Genomic DNA, 22,429 nt, shown 5'->3' on the forward strand with positions numbered 1-22,429 from the left:
CAAGGCTGGTTTTGTCTGTGTCATTAAATTTACATTTCATAAGCAATACAAGCTCGTTCCAAGTCACGATTGAATTTATCAAAAAAGAATCCAGGAAATATGTGTTCCAAACATACTAATCATCATTTAAATATGCAAAATTTGCAAATGGAATTTATGCAATTTGCAAAACAACCCAAATTACTACGTTTTTTCTTTATTTTTGTGTGCATTAACACAAATAACAGCAACATTTGATAAATGACGCTAACCAATTATTTTCGATGATTGATCGGTTGTAATGGAGTTAGTAAATATATTTACGTCATAGTTTTACCATATCACAAACGTACTATATATTTAAAAAAAGACACTTTGTCATAGTCTTTAATCTTGTCATTAATGGACAGAGTTAAGTCCTTATAGGTTCATGTGAGCATCAGGAACATTTCATTGTCGGTGTAGGTGTAGGAGTAGACCTGGGGTAACAGAGTTGTGTCCCTTGGCTGGCACGATCCGATGGTAAGGGTTTGAATCCAAAATGTGTCCAAATAAGCAGCGTTATTCTTAAAACCAAATTTATAAACACCAACGACCTTCCTTCCACATTCTGCCAACATGAACCAACAAAGGAGCTCCAGACTACAAACAAGATTGTATCTCATTTTGATTTTCAATTGCTATTGTGTTCATATCATGACGTTTTTGTAACAAGCTGATAGAGTGCCTGCTCTCTGTACTCATCTACCCATCCTGATGAAACATCACAAAGAAACAGCATGAAACAGGCTCACATACTCAGGTGAGTTGTTTATTCTTTCTCTGATAAATATTACAGTGTTTTCTCATTTTTTCTTTTCCATTTCTCCTGTGTCTATATGTAAAACGTTGAGTCCCTCGCCACACAGAAACATGTATACCATAGACCTGAAAGTAAATGTAAACAAAGGATATTATGAACTATTAAAGACGCAGATAGACATTATTGCCCTAACAATGTTGCCTCATATGACAGTGAGTTAGTGAGTAATACGAGGTTCATCTCTACAGTTTGGAGCAGACAAACCTGACAGTCAAATGATCTCCAGCGCCATCAGATCCCCTTGTGTCGCTTCTTACAGACAGCAGGGAAATCTCAGGATTTATCATTATACAGCAATGAAACGATGTCTTATCAAACATCTGTTTTAAGCAGATTGTCCATCTTCCCCCTTGACCCAAGCCAAAGGAACTCTTCCATACATAACATATAGGGTGTAAGTATTTGTATTTACTGACCAACAACAGTTCCTGTACCAAGGATTATACAGAGTGTACTGTGACATGTTCCATTGGTTCTGGTGGTAGAGAAATGGTACAGAATGTGTTCTAGATAGTCTAGAGCAACACATTAGGTGAGATGAGGTGAGGTGAAATTGGGTTTAACGTCGTGCTTGAGAATATTTCGCTCATATGACGACGTGCATGCGTGTGTATGTGTATGTGCGGCTGCTTGTACTAGCCCAGACTGAAGCTGGTTTTATAGTGCTAGCCCACTGAGATACCATGCCGCAGTGAAGCATGAATACCCCACTCAGACACATTATACTGACTCTGAGCCGACCAGTCCTTGTTGTACCCATTAATGCCGAGCGCCAGACAGGGACCAACAAGTACCATATTTTAACGTCTTTTGGTATGACGTGGTCGGGGATCGAACCCGCGACCTTCCGCTCTCCGGGCGGACGCTCTAACCACTACACCACGGAGGCGGTCGCAACACATTAAAGTACCTGGTAATAATGTTAATTAACAAGAATACTGTTACCCTTCGTGAAAGACGTCCATGTTTGAAATGTCTGAGAAGTGCACATACTGACAGGCAACCATCTGTTGGACAGAAACAGTCATTGTGTTCATATTATCATTATGTATGGTAACCAGCCACATACAACACTTTCAACTACACAGAAACTCTTCAAACCTGACTACATGTCTCCATGTCTGGTTCAACAAGAGAAAAGTGTACACTTTAAAAGATGAAATAACAGTTAACATGTCGAAATTTGAAAATATTTTCTCTCATTGAATTCACTGTAAACTTTTGCTTGTTCATTGTAGATAAATTTCAATTCAGACTATTTTCTGTATATTATTAAGAACAGATTATTCTAAAAGTTTGATGTGTGGCCTAGCAAGACTCAGATAATAATGCATTGTGAACAGAGGATGCTGACCTACCTTGAAATGATGGGAATCAGCATCCGAGAGTTCCCACACGCACACCCTCTGATCAATGGATGCACTAACAACAAGCCAGTCAGAGAGAATCCACACACCTATAAATATGTACACATTACACATATCACATATCACATTTCACAGTACACATTTCACATTACACATTACATGACAAATGTAACATGATGTTGTTTAAAGTCATACGTCAGTGAGCTATAAACCACAGTCAGAAATATTCCAGCAATATCATCATGTCATGTAAATAAACAAGCATACAGCACACAAACCAGGGGTGGATATCATGAGCAACGATCTACATGGTCAGAGTATGAAACAACACAATCAACCAGGCCCCAAATGTTCTGTCATACACCCCCTGAAACAAAAGTAAGCTCTAAACATGATAAATCCCACCCAAATATACAATAGCTGCCAAGTCTAGATGACAGTGAAAGTGAAGACTTGGTTCTTCCTTAATTTAGATTTTATGAAGATACTTTAACAACTGTTTCCTTTATACTTATGTAAAAAAAATTCACTATAGATGTTTGACTTGGCAATACACAGTGAACAAGCAATTCTCATCCAAAACGTACAGGTGCTTGGAGTCTGTTCCGTAGAGGTCACAGCCTAGTGACTATGTGAGACATTATACACCAGATCAAGTACATTTTCCACAAACCGAGACACATATTATAAATGCACATGGCAAGTCTTAAGCATAGGGGCTGCAATCACCTCTATAAAATCAGCTAGAACTGTACTCAGATACCTTTCTGAGATTTCAAGTTTGTTCCAACTTTGGTATATTGGTTTAAAAAATACATATGTTCAACCAAATATTCCACTTTGCTGTACTAGGTAGATATACCTGTGATCTGTGCTGCATGGGCGTGGACGTTCTTCCAACACTTCTCCACATATACGTCCATCCCATCTCCCGCAGCAGTGACGTGTATGGAAGTGACCGTCAGACAGTTGTCATCACCGCCACTCCCAATCAGGTATCTATCACCTGTTGACACAGAAACAGAAGAGAAGATGTGGAACATTTATAAATTTATCAAGAACAATTTGAAAGTTGATTTTATTTGATTTTATTTGATTTTATTGATGTTCAGTAGCAGGTTTCCTTTACACATATATGCCAAACAAAACAATTTTAACAGATTTTCTGCATGCAAATTTGTATTAGGGCTGGTAATAAGAACTTTCACGATCACGATTGTGTCATTGAATTTTTCATTGCATATTGTAAAATTGAGTATTAGTTGTAATGAGTGGTCACCATAGTGATGATACTTATTCTGCCATTACTCTCAAGTATATGATGTTTGTGCAAACAGGCTTGTCAACAATGAATACACAATGCCATTTAGAAAGTAGTCAATGTAATAAGTGCTATATTTGGAATTACAGTTTCACAGTAAAGTATAGATTCCTGCAGTTTTCAGGCTAGAGCCCCATTTGGGATTCAAACCCACAGTTTCAGAGTGACACGCCAGATCTACACAACACAAAGTCAGCACTCTAACCCACACAGCAACTGTGACTACAACGAAAATGGAACAGCTGTTCGACTTCCATCTTTTGTGGAAGCCCCAATGCCTGAGTGGGTTAGATCGCCGACCATGTTGTCCTACCTCCAAGACTGAAGACATGCACGGAATTCACCCCAGACTGATGGCACTTTACTGTAGCAGCAGGCTTCATGGGACGCTGCAATGATTCATCTAATGTCCGCAGACACTGCCGACTGGAGTACACTCGTCGTGACTCGGCAACAGACCCGGTCGTGTTACGATCTTCAGCTGAGTTGAGCAGGGACGATGTCCTTTCAGAATCAACTGACTCATTTGCTGACTTATGTTTTAAGTGTTCTTCCATTTGTTCACGATCTATTTCTTGTCCTGATATATGTGTCTGGTGTGAACGTGTTTCACGTGACGAACAGGTTTCTGCGTATGTTTGACATATATGGCTGATGTCCCACAATGCAATCTCTCCGCCAGTTGCAGCTGACAGCAATATGACCCTTGACCTTGAATGTGATTTGTGGATGATGTGATTGACCTTCAACACACAGTTGTCATGGAAACTTGATTGTTGTAGGAGTGTCAAAGATTTATGGCTCTCATCAAAACCAAACAACCTGAAATAGAATGACTGTTGATTTATTCCAGCGGTATCTTTATGTGAGGCTAAATATACCGCCAAAAGAAACTGTAAAGCGGCCTTCAAACGGCAAACTAAAGTTTGACATCACATGTTTGTTAAAATTTTAAAATTGTCACACTTGTTTTCAAACTTGTCGAGTTGACGAGATGACCAAACTATCACATGACAATTTCATTGACTGCAATTGGTAGTTTCTGAGCAACACGAGTTTGACAACACTTCACATGTTAAACTCAAGTTTGACAACACTGAAAGTTTGATGAAAAAGTTGGTGAGAATACAGACCAATCCTATTTCTCAGTTTGACAACTCTGAAATTGGTTTTGGTGGCGGGTTGATGAAACGTTCACATTCTCAAACTTGAGTTTGACAACATGTGTTGTCAAACTTTAGTTTACCGTATGAAGGTTGCATAAAATTTAAAATCACAAAGTTTAAGCTCCAATTTAATCAATGCAAAACACATCGTCCAACCACAACAATACTCTATGCAGAAAGTGGTAACAAATGTATTTAAATGGGTAACAGCTCCCATGAATAGTATGCATCCCCTTAAGTGGTCTGTGTTGAGAAGTTATAATTATTTACCTTTTGAAACTTAGACAATGTCTCTCTGTTATTAAGGTAACTAATGCCCTGTCACAACCTACCTGACGATGGCATCAGAGCATGCTGCACCCACGATGTATAAAGAGTCTGGATAGTCCACAGACACATCCCTCAGACACAGAGCAGTCAGACACAGCACCCGCGTCTCGGGGTCCGACTGACTTCCATCCGCCGATCTGTTCCCACGATACCTCTCCCCACACAGGAACACTGAGGACAGGTGTTCATAGGAACATGGACTGTCACCATCTGACTGGGAAATGTGACTATCGTCTCTCAACAGGAGCTTACGTTCCAGTGTTGCATCTTTCACATTGGTTATCTCCCCTTGGTCACTCTCTTTGGAGATGATACCTTTTGACATGTTTATAGTGTTGACCTTCACCTTCCATACCTGTATCTGGGCACGACCCCCAGCAGAGAAGATTATATTTTCACAAACTTGTAAATGACCTCGACCTTTGGTAGAAGAACTAACAGCAAGTGTCTTTACAGTGGACAGGTGACCTTGGAGTGTGTGATGGACTGTGAGTTGGGATATTCCCCTGTGTGCTGAGGATGAGCTAAGGATAATCATATATTCATACAGTCTTGTCTGCTAACAATATTATCATTAAGTGTGACTTAACCCATTTCTCAGCAATAACATGATTTCACTTTCAAATATATACAGAATTCTTTTAACAAAATGGCAGATGCTAAATGCTTCCTTGTAAGACTGTAGTAAATTATGGAGATTACATGCTAAAATGGGTGCTGGGAACCTATGATAAAGGGTTTGAATCTGAAATTCTCCCTTACTATTTCTTAGGTTTTTCAGCTCAATTCATGTATTCCTGGTTTTCAAAAAATGTAAACCCGTATCACTTCCAGGTAGCTCCACTCCACTCCACTCCACTCCACTCTCATAACAAGGATACAAGAAATAGACACCACTCCACTCCACTCTCATAACAAGGATACAAGAAATAAACACCATTCACTCACTCTCATAACAAGGATACAAGAAATAGACACCAGTTGTACTGTCGTATCCTCACTGCAAGTTGCAAGGATGTGCACAGAGTTACCTGAAATACACAAGATTGTTGTTCTGATGTATACAACCAACCATTCAGTGATGACTACTGATACTAAACACATGTATTTTGGAAGAGAATAAAACAGTTCGCCTTTGAAGTAGCAGCATTATCCAAACAATGGCGTCAGTTCACAGCCTCAGTTGATACATTATTCAACCAAACATCCTTCCTTATCATCATCACCCAGGGATTATTTAAAATGTTCATCAGGAAACCAGACACAAGAGGCTCCAGTAATATCAATAGACGTGAAACTCACCATCCTTTCCTCGGTAGGTTGTGATATGCCGGACATCACACAACTCTCGGCCATGGAGACACCCCTGGAAAATACAGTCCTTGTCATGTCTTTGAATGGTGTTTCGATGTGAAACACATCAATGCAAGAAATTAAGTCAATTAAAAGAAACCAAACGTTTCAGTGTATACTCTTACTCCTTCACCAGATGAATGAAAACTACGATGCAGAGAGGTTACATATGTATGTATAAGAACAACAAAAGTAATAATGAAGGTAGACAATTGAAGCCAGGAGCTTATGAATTTTCACTAAACAAACTAATTAAATACAAGTGAGTGTAAACATTAGTAGTTGCCACATATCGAAGCTGGGGACTCAAACAAGAGATTAATTTATTGCACCCATCTGAACTCAACCTGGGTCTTCAACCTGGCAAGCCAAAGTTTTAACAACAACGCTATCCAACGCCCTCTAATCAAATGAAGTATCTATAAATGAGCAGGTGAAACAGTGTATTTGACAAAGGGACATTTACAATCTACAATGTATTTTTCTTACACCACTTTTTAACGTCACAAATTTCAAAATTTGCTCAAGTACATGTTTGGAACAGATTCTATGAGAAGGAAGGTATATCATGACGTCCACATTCAATAAACAAGATGGACAGATGCTTCAAGCTGCTGAGTTTCTGACCTTGAGAATGACCTGTCTTGACCTGCAAGTTGTGTCACAGACCAGGATGTGTTTCGTCTTCAGGTAAACAAACCTCGCGATCTTCCCGTTCAGCTGACAGTCCCAGGCTCGATGTCCTCCTCCACACTCAACGTCCATCAGTCGTAGATTCTGTGTCACACTCCAAAGCGTAAAGCGAGACTAGAAGAGAATTAGTTTTGTTGGATCTTGGAGTGTTTTACATCTAATGTCCCTGAAATCTAACAGAGCTGACATGATGTGGGTTCAGAGGCCTAGATAAGCTGCGTATCTGGGTAAAATACGCATAGAATTACGCATTGAAAAATAATTGTTGCGTACCAATTACGCATTTAAAATGTTAGATACGCAGAAAGTTTAAAACAAATGCGTACGGAATATATTTATAAAAATCGTTTGCTTAATGAAAAAGACATCGACTGCTATAAAGTTGTACTGTTATTATAGGACAAGTGTTGTACTGTCAGTATAGGATGAGTGATTTTTTATGAAATCATTTCCATTATATTTATGTTGGTTTTGATTAGGTATGACAAGGCAGAACATACCTGCTTAGTAAACTTACTCAATGGCATATACTTAGGTGAGTAAAATGACTGAAATACGCACATATTTGAAAGCAGTGGGTAATGGAAAATGAAATACCCACTCAACATTCATAATACCCACTCAAAAAAAATACAGAGGGTAGACTACCCACATGAGCTAAATCTTATCTGGAGTTCTGTGGGTTAACTCTTTTTTTTGCACAATACAGAGAGTGAATGCTGTTTCAACGTCACAGTCCGTAACAGTCCGAAACAATAACATCTCCTCCAGGCCACAAATGTCTGCTGCAGACAAACAAGTGGTTGACAGCATGAGCAAGAATACAAGTCAACACACTATGACAGTACACAATGAGACTCACTGTGCCTACAAATGATCCATCAATTCTTGTGTCAAAAAACGGATGATGAGAACCTTAAAAGATTTGTCCCCAAATCCCAGGTGAATAAAACATTTCAATGCTTCTTCTTTCCTTCTATTGATTGTATCAATTCCTCATAAACCCAAGATTTTTCATGCAAATAAATAGCTGGACACACTTGTTACAGTTATAGGTTTTTGTTTTATTGTAGCAATATTTCATTTATGTGACATGGTCTGCATCAGATGAGTGCTTGACATTATCAGTATTAATGAAATCAGCAAACCTTGACCACCCAGTCATACTTGCATTGGCAGCTGAAAACCAATTCTAACCTGCATCTTCACGGGGGACTTGTTTAAGAGTGTCCCCTATACCTGTCCAACTTACTGAGTGGAAGCCGTAGACCAACGTGTCGTCTGCCGTCACCTGTAGCCGGTCTATCCAGTCCATCCCCTTCATCACCTGCCACACAACACTCCGGGTACACGGTCTACGTTATCATACATCTCACATCTCTAAGATAAAACAGTTCAAATAAGAAAGTTACTTGTTTGTAAATAAACCGCAGGTCCTTTTTCCAAGTTTCTTTCCAATCTTGGCCCATAAACAAAACCAAACAATGCCATGTCTTCTAGCAGTCTGCTGTTTACAGGGTTGATATTAATGCAGTGGGCAGAGTTAGGGTTGCACTTAACGTACTGTTGTCCACATTTTAAGTCTGTTAATGATTGTGAAGGTATTACTGTTAATCTAGTTATTTAAAAGAATTGATTTCAATCATTTTTCACATTAATGAAGGTATTAGCTCAGAAAGTGGAATGGGTGGTTATCTATCAAGTGAAACTTTTCCAGTGGGTCATTTAAAGATAATTCTACCATGAATCAAGAAAATACTAGATTCTGATTGGTTGTTCAGAAAAATCAGACGGCATCAATTGTGGATTGACGCTCATCTGATTGTAAGGCCGCTTCACCGCGCATTGACAAATCTTATTGTGAGAACTACTTCCGTTTGACCACAATGATGGCGGATCCTAACAACAACTCCGTGGATTTTGACGCTGACTTTCGAATATTCCACATAGGCAATTGGAAATTTTTGGAATGCGTTTGATTTCATTGCGCTTCACTAGCGCATTATAGAACACTGCTGCCGCTACTTCAGCTTGACCACCAACATGACTAATATCAACACAACAGACGGATGGAAATGCTGATAAAACATTTATTTAAACTCGAAAATACAATTATATGACCCCGCCCCCAACAATTATGAGGGAACCTCACTATCATATTACCTTCTATTATAAAAATATTCAAACTCAATTACAATACACAGCCCCAAACATAAACAAAACAATATCTAACATATAAATCAGAAAGCCTTGTAAAAATACATCCCTATCTATACAAAATATGCAGCAAAACATTAGTAAACATTTACCTACCTGGTAAATGGTATATTTAATTCGTTTAGAATGGGAAATTTGCAAGATAGATCTAACGGTCTGTCGAAACACCACATTTATGCCACTCATAGTCATACTCCATCATATCCCGTTGCATCGTTCACAAAATAATTCTGCCCTCTGCCAGCTTCCCCGCAAGGTTGTCACTGTTATGTTCATCTACTTTGAAAACGCTTGGACACAGTCCAGTCCCAAACGATGAAAACAAAGTTCCAAGGAATCACAAGTTAAGTCGCATGTACACTAAGCAGCAGCACTGTCACCCTTTTGTCGCATGCGAGGTGGAGGCAGATGCACGTGAAATCATGATCGGTCGGTCATAAAAATCAACAGTCTTTGGTGAGTTACAGGTCGTAGGTTGATCAGGAAAGGATCTATTCTTCGATTCTGCAGGGTTCAGATTCACAGTCAGTCAAGTATTGCCCACTGTCACTTCAAATTTCAACCTTTCGCAAAATGTAAAACACTGGCTCGTCCGCCATTTCAAACTGTTGCGTAACTGTCTACTTCAAGAAAATAAGTAGGTCAGGGCGATTCCATTATAGTGTGGCCAGGGGGTACAGTTTCACCGCACACAAAACAATAGGCTGGTTTTTAGTCGTGTGGAGTTGGGATGAAAAAGAACCCAAGATCTCGGGTATTACATAATTGCATTGAATAAACAGTAGTTTGATTTCTTTGGACAGAATATTGTTATGTTGTAATGTTAAAAAATAACGAACAGCACCTACCGCTCCCTTTACAGGCGAGTTCAATTCGCCTCTGCGTCCCATGCGGATTACGAGTGTCTTCCTCCGCAGAGGCGAGGAAGTTCGGATTTTAAATGGTTCATGGTAGAATGGAGATAACCCTAGTGTGTTTGAAAATCAGAGACATGCTTTACTGAATTGATGGCGACTAAATATTTCAATTGAAACCTCACGCTCTGGCGTTGGGTTCCTAATTGAAATTTAGTCGCCATCAATTCAGTAAAGCATGTCTCTGATTTTCAAACACACTAGGTTTATCTCCTAAATATCCTCTAAAATATATTTGTTTTCTCTCCTATAAAATATACCATTTATCCACCACCATGTGATGGTATAACCTGCGTACTGACCCTGTGTGAACTCCTCAGCTTGAGCTCCCTGTCTGTCAGGTCCCACTGTCTGTACTGCCCATCACGGCCAGATGTGTATACAGTGTTGCCATGGTAACAGACATCTGTAACACCAGCCTTCCCATGAATCTTTGCAAAACTTGATGATGGGAGGGTGGGGGCTTCCTAAAAACAAAGACTATGAAGTTGATGAATCTCTGACAGAGTGTCAACAAAGATTCAGTGTACTTCAATATAATGTACTTAATCTGACTAATAATGAAAACGTTTTCCAGGTGATCCTGGAGAATGAATACACAGATTTGTACAATAACATGACGCAAGACATCGGCCATACTCCAAGGGGAGACAACTGTCACATACCTGGGCCCCCTGGATGATGTGGTAGCAGTGTACAGTCCCTTCCCGGTCTCCACACACCAGTACCCCCAGGTCAGCACACAGAGCACCTGCTGACGCCCACCTCTGTTTACAAACCGGCAGGGTCAGGCAGGCAGCCTTGCTGAGGGAGGGGGCTGACAGAATGTACTGAAAGTAGAATGTGGATACAAGTGTTTAGATAAAAGCCTGGATGTAACCATGGTAACATAATAGAGCAAATCTGTTGTATTTTGGATGTCCAGGCCACCTGCTTCTCTGTGACATGAGGTCGCAGCTACCAGTCTCCTGTACATAAAAGGTTGGCTATTGCTGTGTTAAGATAACAGTGAGTCACTCACATGCTAATGTGAAATCACATAATGGACAACCATGATTTTTTTTTACAGAGTTAGTTCTCAGGAATAGCAAACAGAGCTCTTGGCTGTAACACGTTATATTTGGGATGAAAATGTCTCAGTAAAGTACAGATTCTTCTAGTACTTTTGTTAGGTGGAGTCCCATCCGGGATTCAAACCCACAACCTCAGGGTCAGACACCTAATAGTTAGCACACAAAGTCAGCCATCTAACCCACTCAGCCTCCATGGCTGACCACTTCTAAATGGCACTGTGTATTCAAAGAGCTCTTTGCTGTTGACTGGAATCAGGTTTGATAAAATACACCTTGGGTGACCCTCATGTAAACAATTTCTTCCTCCAATATTCCATTGGGGTTAGGGTGAGGTCACATTAATACTGAGTTGCACTTGTCGCTAGGGGCCAGCGTGAATGACGCATTAATTTCATGATTTACAGGTCAAGCTATTTCACAATGCGTACACCAGAATATGGCTTCAAACATACACATGAAGGGAATTGAGCTACATCTGACTAATACTTAAAATAAGTATCTGACTACCAGCCACACGAAATTAAGAAATGGACTGTCCAGAGACAAACTTACCATCACCCCCTGTGGCCCAGTTATCAGCAGGTGCTCTTTGTCCACCCAGGTAAGTCCAAACACTTTCCCTTCAAACATCTGACCACCACTGCACAGTTCACAAGTACCTGGGAATCAGATAAAACTGTCATTTTTATTTTTGAAAAGGACTGTTTAAATTGGGATGTGATGGTTTTATTTCAAATTGGTGAATAATAACCTGAAAATATGTATAACGTACCAACATCAAAGACCTTGACAGTGCCAGTTATGTTACCAATAGCAACAAGAGTGTTGCTAGGGGAGACAGCCATGACAGTGTAGGAGGAGAAGAGTGCATCTTGATACAGACACGTCCAGGTACGAGATGAGACGCTGTATTGCAGGAGACACCTACAAGGGGAGATAACTGCTGTCAGGTTATATCCAATTAATATGCATAAATGTTAACAAATGTTATGACTTCATATTCACCTGATGGAATCTATGGATTTCATTGGTTAGTTCTTGTACCAAATCACAGACAATAAGTTTGTGTTAAATCTTATATAATGAGATATATGTTTTAATTCATAACATATTCATTATGGTTATAAAAATACAAAAATTATTGAAAACAAAGAATGACAACCAGTGTTAGACTGTTCTGTCCCTACCCTCCATTGGTCATGATGATAACAATGTCCACCCCACACATGGCGACGCTCCTTGCAAAGTCATCCTTCTCACCCTGAGGAAACACAAGGTAACATTAATCTGCCTTCTCCCTTGTCAGGGTGTTCAGAACATTTATCTACAGCAATAATCACTGCCAATAGCCCAGAAATAATGTTAATCTCTAATAACAGTAAATGATTTTCCTGAGATATAATACGTTTCTGATATTCATAGACTTACATCAGTCCTGCCACAACTACTTACAGTTTCAACAGACCAAGAATAAATTTTCATCTCTGATGAACACTTTTAGTCAGAGTTTCTTCTTAGTCTGTCACATCATTACTTACCTGTAAGTGAGAGGGTACACACAGACACTTACCTGTAAGTGAGAGGGTACTGACAGCCACTTACTTACCAGTAAGTGAGAGGGTACAGAAAGACACTTACTTACCTCTAAGTGAGAGGATACAGACAAACACTTACTTCACTGCAAGTGAGAGGGTACAGACAAACACTTACTTCACTGTAAGTGAGAGGGTACACACAGACACTTACCAGTAAGTGAGAGGGTACACACAGACACTTACCTGTAAGTGAGAGGGTACTGACAGACACTTACTTACCAGTAAGTGAGAGGGTACAGAAAGACACTTACTTACCTGTAAGTGAGAGGATACAGACAAACACTTACTTCACTGTAAGTGAGAGGGTACTGACAGACACCTACTTACCAGTAAGTGAGAGGGTACAGACAGACACTTACTTCACTGCAAGTGAGAGGGTACAGACAAACACTTACTTCACTGTAAGTGAGAGGGTACACACAGACACTTACCAGTAAGTGAGAGGATACAGACAAACACTTACTTCACTGTAAGTGAGAGGGTACACACAGACACTTACCTGTAAGTGAGAGGATACTGACAGACACTTACTTACCTGTAAGTGAGGGTACAGACAGACACTTACTTACCTGTAAGTGAGAGGATACAGACAAACACTTACTTCACTGTAAGTGAGAGGGTACTGACAGACACCTACTTACCAGTAAGTGAGAGGGTACAGACAGACACTTACTTACCTCTAAGTGAGAGGATACAGACAAACACTTACTTCACTGTAAGTGAGAGGGTACTGACAGACACTTACTTACCAGTAAGTGAGAGGGTACAGAAAGACACTTACTTACCTCTAAGTGAGAGGGTACTGACAGACACTTACTTACCAGTAAGTGAGAGGGTACAGAAAGACACTTACTTACCTCTAAGTGAGAGGATACAGACAAACACTTACTTCACTGTAAGTGAGAGGGTACACACAGACACTTACCTGTAAGTGAGAGGGTACACACAGACACTTACCTGTAAGTGAGAGGGTACTGGTGACACTTACTTACCAGTAAGTGAGAGGATACAGACAAACACTTACTTCACTGTAAGTGAGAGGGTGCAGACAGACACTTACTTACGTGTAAGTGAGAGGGTACAGACAGACACTTACCTGTAAGTGAGAGGGTACACACCACAGGGGTTTGAATCACTGTTTGGACAATAATTTTTAAAAATAGAAATCTAGATTTTTGTAACTGTATATTGTTTTTATATGTTATGAGTAACTTATATTTCAAATTTGAACGAAATCGGTGAAGAAATGGATTTTTTAGAAAATTCTCCCGCTACACTCATTACATAAAATACACAAGGGATGACACTCGCGATGCTCAGAGCCTGATCGAAAACCGCCGCAGTAGCGACTATTTTAACGTCGCGTCGATCAAACCTTACGTTTTCACAAAACAACGTGTTGAGCTTGTAGATTATTCTTTTGGCCTTCTGCTCATCATTATTTAGTTCGATCTAACTGCATTTCATATTTGACCACTGACCCTCGCATTACCACTACCCTCCGTTTTGAACAAGCGTCTGGCCACCTCCGGTAAACATCGACACTGTCCGAAACTCTCGGACTGACTTCGGAACACAAAGCGGCTCTCATTGGTCAATTTCCACGTGTGCAATTATAGCTGAATATTGTTTTGACAGTTGATATGTTTGGAAAACTTCGAAAATGGTTTTAGAAATTCTGTCATGGTGAGTAAAATTATTTTAGGTGGTGAATGCAATATAATGAAAATCTGACAGCCTTATAAAAATGTCAAGCACATGGAAACGGAAAATATTTCACTTCTGTAAATTCATAGATTATTTTTAGATTTAACATGTAATATGATAGGTCAACAACATTTTCAGTTATATCCAATGACTTCCAATTCAATATCAATTCGTGATGATTGTTGATTTAATATTCAATATTTCATACAGTTTCCACAGTATAATACAACACACACAAACATTTCACATGTTGATACTTTTATTCAATAATACATTTTCAATCAGTAATACCTGCCTACATAGTGAGACATCAGTGAGACATCCTTACGATAGTTGAACTTATTGTCGCCATCCTCATGTTGCGGAACATAGTCAAATAGGCTTTTTTCTGCATTGTGAAAGTAATCAAAATTACATCATTCTGTCATTTCCCTTGTATAGGAGAATTTCTAAAATTTGAAAAACTCTTATAGAAATAATTGTGACTGAAGTTCAGTCAAAAACCTCAAGCATTATCAACAATGAAACCATTAAAAATCAATTCTCAATCTCATCTATTGAGTCAGTCATATATGAATTACATTTTAACTTCTTAATCATACCTGTATTACCTTACCCCATTAGTCAACATATTCATATATACACAGCAATATTGTAAATCTGACTGCAGTTATTTCAGGCAAAATATATATGCTTGTTGGAAAATATCAAGAAACATTTTGATTTCATGTCATTTCTTCAGTACAAAATCATAAAAAACAGTTACATGAATTCACTTTCAATCCTAAAAGTAATATATTCCCCCTGAAACAATCAAAATGCTACAAACTGCAACATCCATTATACGATAGGGTGCATCATTAGAAAACCTTTGTTGGTACTAATAAAGGAAACTACAGCCATCCAACCTCTTAACCCCTTACCAGGGAATGATAGTGGGTATCAAGAAAATATCAAGAAACATTTTGATTTCATGTCATTTCTTCAGTACAAAATCATAAAAAACAGTTACATGAATTCACTTTCAATCCTAAAAGTAATATATTCCCCCTGAAACAATCAAAATGCTACAAACTGCAACATCCATTATACGATAGGGTGCATCATTAGAAAACCTTTGTTGGTACTAATAAAGGAAACTACAGCCATCCAACCTCTTAACCCCTTACCAGGGAATGATAGTGGGTATCAAGATAGCTTTTCATCTATCAAATAGTTTTCATTACCCAGTTACGTTTGTTCCTATTTGTTCCTGGATAAACCCTATGGATGGTCTCAAAATTAATAAAACAATCAAACACATTTTTTCTGTGATCTATCAATGCCTTTCATTGTCCATAATGATAGATTACATAATTACCATATACAAACTGAATCTTTACTTACATATTTATTTCCCATTTCTATAAAACACTAAATTTGTCATGAATATTTCATAACTCCAACAGTTCTTATATTGCTAGTATTGTACATGAGATGACAAATGATGTTGGAAAAAGAGTCGAGTTTATCAACACAAAAAAATTGCATTGGTGATTGCAAACTAAATATTGTGAAATAATATGAATTCCTTACAGTGAAACAAATTTATCTAAACTTCTGGAACACTTTCACAAACATAAAATTGAACTACATTTCTGTTAAAACCATTCACAATCAGATGTTGTTTACAAATAATTCATATACAGAATCAATTTGTTGGAGTAACCCTCGAACATTGATGTCTTTTTTATATGAAAGTTTCGTGTTTATAATAAGAAATATTTTCAATATACACATATTTGATTTACATCTGTCATTATGTGAGGCAGATGTTTGTTATGAAATCATGATGCAGTGCCAATTATGTCACTGGGAAATTCTATGGACAATAGATTACTATACATTCATACTTCGTTCCCCCAATTCTGACTTTAGTATTTTTTGATACTATGTTATGAAAACATGGTGTTCGAAAATGAGTATGTGCTATGTAAGAAAATAAAACACGTGCGTATCTTTGCCCATCTGACAGTACATTTTCCGTATGTATATCGAAGAATGTCAAACTGACTGACATTTTCAGCAAGATTTAAACGCGGTCATAACCTCATTGAAGGCACAAATGTATAAGTGTTCATATAACGCACAACAATTATATATGGAGGAAATAACCTTGATAATAATGAAAAAAATAACAGAGAAATACACACCGCCCATCAAGAATGCCGGTGAAACGATGGAGCGTAACCCCATCGATGTTAGCTGGCTGCCAATCCTGTTGTGGCCATGTAGTCCTTACTGCTTGCCTTTGCTTGATAATGACTCTCTTATCTGATCTTTGTGCAAGGTTGTCTTCCTGCGCTCGCTGGCCCCAAATCAACAGATTATGGCCATCGATGGCACCTCTCAGTGCCCTGTCAGCCATGTTTGTTGTTGTTTTCCCCACACACGCGGGAAATTGACCAATGAGAGCCGCTTTGTGTTTCGAGTCAGTCCGAGAGTTTCGGACAGTGTCGATGTTTACCTAAGGGCGCCAGATGTTTGTTCAAACGGAGGGTAGTGGTAATCGCGAGGGTCAGTGGTCAAATATGAAATGCAGTTAGACTAACTAAATACGATGAGCAGAAGGCCAAAAGAATAATTCTATAAGCTCAACACGTTGTTTTGTGAAAACGTAAGGTTTGATCGACGCGACGCGTTAAAATAGTCACCGTAGGCGGTGCGGTTTCTCAACAGGCTCTGAGCATCGCGAAGTGTCATCCCTTGTGTATTTTATGTAATAAGTGTAGCGGGAGAATTTTCTAAAAAATCCATTTCTTCACCGATTTCGTTCAAATTTGAAATATAAGTTACTCATAACATATAAAAACAATATACAGTTACAAAAATCTAGATTTTTATTTTTAAAAATTATTGTCCAAACAGTGATTCAAACCCCTGTGGTACACACAGACACATACCTGTAAGTGAGAGGGTACAGACAGACACAACTGTGGCGCCTCCTGGTGACGGTCATCATCATCCAGCAGCCACATCCTGATGCTGGCGTCGCCTCCTCCCGACACCTGTCACACATCAAAGGGTGTGGCAATAAAGAAATACAGTGTCATCTGTCACAGGTGTCACCTGTCTATAAGGAGTCAGGGTGCCATGATTCACCAGTGTGTAGTTCATTGTAAACTGATCCACAGTTTTATTCCGTATCAGTATAAACTGATCTTCAGATGTATTTACAATGACCATACTCCTGATGGTGGTCATAAGATCATACATGAAACATAACTCTCAATGTGATTTTATAATACAAGAAGAGCAGGCCTAAATATATTCATAAATAGATATGAATAGATGTTGTAAGTGATTCTAAGGCAGTTTATTCCATGCTAATGTTTCCGTAAACCAAAACAAATTAGGCCCCATCTACCAACAGATAAGACTCCGATAGGCTGACAACAGAGCTAGCTATATTACTGTAGAGAACAATGTCATGGGGATGTTACACAGTGTGCAAAGTGTTTCCGTTTTTAAAACACCATAAATGCAAAACATATTGAAGCCAGTTCGTAACTGCACCAGTCATGTGTGTTACACACATTTGGGTTGACAGCAACACAATGTCAATAGCCTGCACACATTAAACATGGAGAACTTCACACTGGCAGTACTGGTGGTGTTTTGGCTAAATTTTAAATATGCATGACAATAATGACAATACAACCATTTAATTCTACATACCACAAAATTTCCACTTTTGTCACAGGCAAGACTCCAAATACTTTTCTCCTGAAATTGTATAAATAAATCATTAATCTCTAATGCATATATAGTAGGTATAGTTGTGTATAAAAGTTGTATAACATAGGTAATACAATCAGGTAGTACAATCATAGTAACTCAACAACACTAAATATGGGCCACAATTTAAACCGTTATGCAGAACTTTACCTTTGTGACCTTTGAACTTGTGTAGTATATTGCCAGCATAGTCCCAAACTATACATGTCGCATCCTGAAACAGCAGATGATAAGTATCACAACAGCTTAATCAGCATTTCACTCGAATATCCTGTTGCCTGTTACAAGAGGTACCTAAACTATTAGAAGAAAGGAGCTCTGTTTTCAAATGAATCTACAAGAACACAGTATTTGGTTCTTAGCCACTGACTATCTTACCTCTCCTATACTGACAAAGATTTCCGCCAGCAGCTCTATGTCCCAAACGCGGGCCGAGTGTCCATACAAGGTCAGCAATGGACTACTCTCCATCCCACACCAGGCTGAGACGGAAGGGTCAAGGCTCTCTGAGGGAAAGGTCAGTTTCCACAGTCGTATTGTGCGGTCGTCTGAGACGGATGCCAGGATGCTGGACTTTGGGTTGTAGTCAATTGAAAATATCACACCCTGAATTGAGATGAGATGACAACACTGATGTTATATACACTCTCTCAAAATATTGTGAAGTTTTTCATAAACATGTATAATGTAATCATCTCTATGATTACATTCTAAATGCAACAATGTGTACAACAGTGTGTTTTCTATCATGTTTATAAGGGTGTTATGCAGTTAAGAATCCTGAAGAGAAAACTTATCACAACACTTGAAGACCAACTGAGAAATTTTCAACAAAATTACTTGAGTTACAGAAAATGAATGACTAAATCACAAAATGCCCACATCCTTTTCCAAAATGTAGCATGCCTTCTTGAGACAGGACCACGGTGGTGATAGGTTGTTATGGATGGAAACAACTCACCTGATGCCCCTTGAGCCTGTGGATTACCTCCCTTTGTCCATGATCATTCCTAGTTCTGTGAGGGGACCAGATGATCACCTGATTGAACACTGTCCCTGCAGCAAGGACCAGGGTGGGCCAGGAAGAGTTGATAAAGTGAGCGCAGTAACTTTACAGTTAAAGAATAATAACCTAGGGAACTACATCGACATTGGCTGTCATTTATTTATTCAAAATCCACCTTGTCGTACTTTATGATATACACAAATTTAGTTCATGCAGCGGTTAATTTTGGATTTCGAACAATTGTTTTGTCTGGCCTACTAGGGAAAATACTACCAAATTATAAAAGAAAAGAATTTTTAATTCAAACTGGGAATTTTTACAATCATTTGCTGTAGACTTGGAGTCAAATATCATCCCTGAGCAAGTCTAGATAGAACCTGTAATGGGTAATTACACCAAAATAATGTCTCTATGGTACATTTGACATTATCAAGACTTTAAGCATGTCATTACCATTCTACCCTTGCCACACTAATTCAAGAAACGTCCAGCCCCAGAGACATGTTGAAGACAAGGATACAGAATGCACTTCTCCGTGCAGTCCACCCTCTCTAGCAGCATCCTTGATGCTATGTCCCACAGTAGAATCACATTGTGAGCCACAGTCACAGCCAGTTGAGCACATCGCTGAGACTTGGGCTGAAATGTCAAAACATTCAACGGTTATGATTCTATTTGAATTTCATTCAGTGGAATTTCCTTTACTCTTATTTTGAAACAATTATATTGTATATTTTGACAATTGTATTAAATGTTTCATTAACATTGAAAGTGTTAACATTACTTCTAACATGTCCACAGACAGTTGATTATTTCTTGACTATAGGTGTTGGGTTTTTTCAAGGAAAGGACTGAAGATCGAACACAAATATAAACACACCTCTGCCATAAACCTGAGATCAAGAATCCAGTCTTCCAAGACAACGGCTTCATCATGACAGTCAACTCTGAAATATGGTTGACAAACATAAATATAGACATCATATTAACAAGATACGAACATTAAGAAGTCGAGCTAATATACAAAATTGGATGTTCCTTAACTTCTTTTGATTAGTATACATTTACATTACTCTTAGGTAATGATACTTGATAGAACATGATAGGAGTGAGTGAGTGACTTTAGTTTTACGCCGCTTTTAGCAATATTCCAGCAATATCACAGCGGGGGACACCAGAAATGGGTTTCACACATTGTATCCATGTGGGGAATCGAACACAGGTCTTCGGCGTGACGAGCACATGCTTTAACCACTAGGCCACCGCCCCGAACATGATAGGACGGTGGCTTTATTTGCAGTGGGCATAACTGTGTCATCTATATGTGAAGATATCCAAGATGTTACAACTCTTATCACTGATAATTATAATTTTGTTGTTCACATGGCTGTCTTTCCAATGCCTCGCAGAAGAGTGCTCAGGTGGTTGTCTACAATTTGAATGGCTCTTCACTTTGATACAAAAGCACTTAACACATAAAATCACAAAACAAAGTGCTTGTGTTCAACGATCTCACAATGTTTAATGACTTGTTGTGCATGTTGAACTGTGTTTAAACTCTAAGATTATAATGCATTAGTGTTCTTACCTTATTTCAGGGTCAGTTGATACAGAGAAAATTCTGAAACACTTCTCTCCGAAGGCACAAAATATATTTCCTGTTAAATCTGAAACAATTAATTGGGGATAGCAATGATATATATAATATGTCTTAAACAAAGCAAACAATGAATCATTTTTTTAGTCCCTATTTGGTTTAAAAGTAAGTGTCACACTATGAAGAGACTATTAAGCAAGTTCCAAAGGCTTGTACATAAAGGACAGTCTCATTGTGTGGCTATCAAATCATGTCTCATCTGACAATGTGAAACTTAAGTTCTGTACTGGTCATGGCAGCGATAGCTTAACAATCTTATAGACATCATGGCATAGCAGTAACATCTGTAATTAATCAAGCAGAACAAGGCAAGCAGTTGATAGTGAGAGAACAGATGTCTAAGAAGAATCTCTAAGAACATAGGCATGACAGATGTGATAATGAATCAGTGAATGCATCAGAATGTTAACAAGGTTTTAACACAAATTAAAGACTATGTCAAGGCATCATTTGAAAACAGATATAATTGAGTCTGCTGTACTATCAACTGAGATTATCAACAAGGCACATTCTCATCCAAATGGAAAATGAATGTGCAAAAATGATGAACAACTAAAAGTTGCACTTACATTGATTCTATGAAGCATACATTACCACATTCTTACCCCTGATAATCCCATGGATGTTCCTGCATGGAAGCACATACTGCAAGGCCACCCGCTCCTTCCTGTCTGTATGAAACACATACACACTGCCTCCTATCCCTGAAGGAGAGCAAGAAGAGATACAATCATCTGATTTCGATGCTGAAAAGGTTATCTAATAATATCATCAGAATATGTGAACCATTTTGTTCTAGGAAGTAGGGGAATTGGTGTGTGTGTGTGTGTGTGTGTGTGTGTGTGTGGGTGGGGGGTTTGTATGATTTTGTACATGATATGCAGGGGGGTCACTCACTTTGAACATAAATCTTGGGGAGGTCATTCACATTGTACATGCTCCTCCAAAAAAAACATAATAATCATCATCATGACACAGACACACTCACACACCCCTCCTTCCACCAGTCATTATTTATATGAACAATCCCTAATTAAGACAACATGTTTACAGAGTGAACTTCAAACTTCCTACCTGCTAACACATGCCCCTTGATGATATATAACGCTGTCACGGGACCAGTATGGAATACAGTCTTCATGGACATGTCAGACACTACCTGGGTCGCCATTTGTTAGTTGAATCTAGTTTCAAGAAGGTCTGACAAACATAATTCTCAAAATCACCTATACACTGACCGTTTCTTTGTGACAATACCTTCACACAATACCCAATTCGTTAGAAATTTAAATTCGACTAATCACATTTTTACAATTGAACTTGTGGGTTTACTATTAATGACCACGCTCATTGATTTATGGCTCATACCATCAACACATGTTTTGAAATTATCTCCCCTTGTTTACGCCGGA

At 38.7% G+C, this 22,429-nt stretch overlaps 1 protein-coding gene across 1 annotated transcript; it reads right to left on the reverse strand.

Moving 5' to 3' along the window:
* Positions 1-759: 759 nt before the first annotated feature.
* On the reverse strand, positions 760-22,395 carry LOC124252754 (WD repeat-containing protein 6-like). The gene is made up of 25 exons (XM_046686409.1): positions 22,092-22,395; positions 21,623-21,721; positions 20,949-21,027; positions 20,241-20,307; positions 19,881-19,999; positions 19,316-19,463; positions 18,733-18,960; positions 18,508-18,568; positions 18,295-18,344; positions 17,520-17,624; positions 12,463-12,536; positions 12,048-12,199; positions 11,828-11,934; positions 10,868-11,032; positions 10,505-10,669; positions 8,324-8,398; positions 7,006-7,185; positions 6,328-6,391; positions 5,991-6,056; positions 5,028-5,538; positions 3,843-4,351; positions 3,071-3,214; positions 2,200-2,297; positions 1,787-1,848; positions 760-906 (listed from the first exon to the last, which is right to left on the reverse strand). The coding sequence occupies exons 1-25, from the start codon at positions 22,186-22,188 to the stop codon at positions 825-827; spliced, it is 3,507 nt and encodes a 1,168-aa protein (XP_046542365.1). The 5' UTR covers positions 22,189-22,395; the 3' UTR covers positions 760-824.
* Positions 22,396-22,429: the final 34 nt, after the last annotated feature.

Source organism: Haliotis rubra, unplaced genomic scaffold, assembly GCF_003918875.1.
Source record: "Haliotis rubra isolate DU_JTF1 unplaced genomic scaffold, ASM391887v1 Scf114, whole genome shotgun sequence".
In the NCBI taxonomy this organism is placed as follows: domain Eukaryota; kingdom Metazoa; phylum Mollusca; class Gastropoda; order Lepetellida; family Haliotidae; genus Haliotis; species Haliotis rubra.

Coding starts and splice junctions, on each gene's coding strand:
- LOC124252754 (XM_046686409.1), bottom strand. CDS start 22,188: ATGGCGACCCAGGTAGTGTCTGACATGTCCATGAAGACTGTATTCCAT. Junction 10,670..10,867: donor ACATCATCCAGGGGGCCCAG/GTATGTGACAGT, acceptor CTTTGTTTTTAG/GAAGCCCCCACCCTCCCATC. Junction 4,352..5,027: donor TGCTCTGATGCCATCGTCAG/GTAGGTTGTGAC, acceptor ATTCTATTTCAG/GTTGTTTGGTTTTGATGAGA.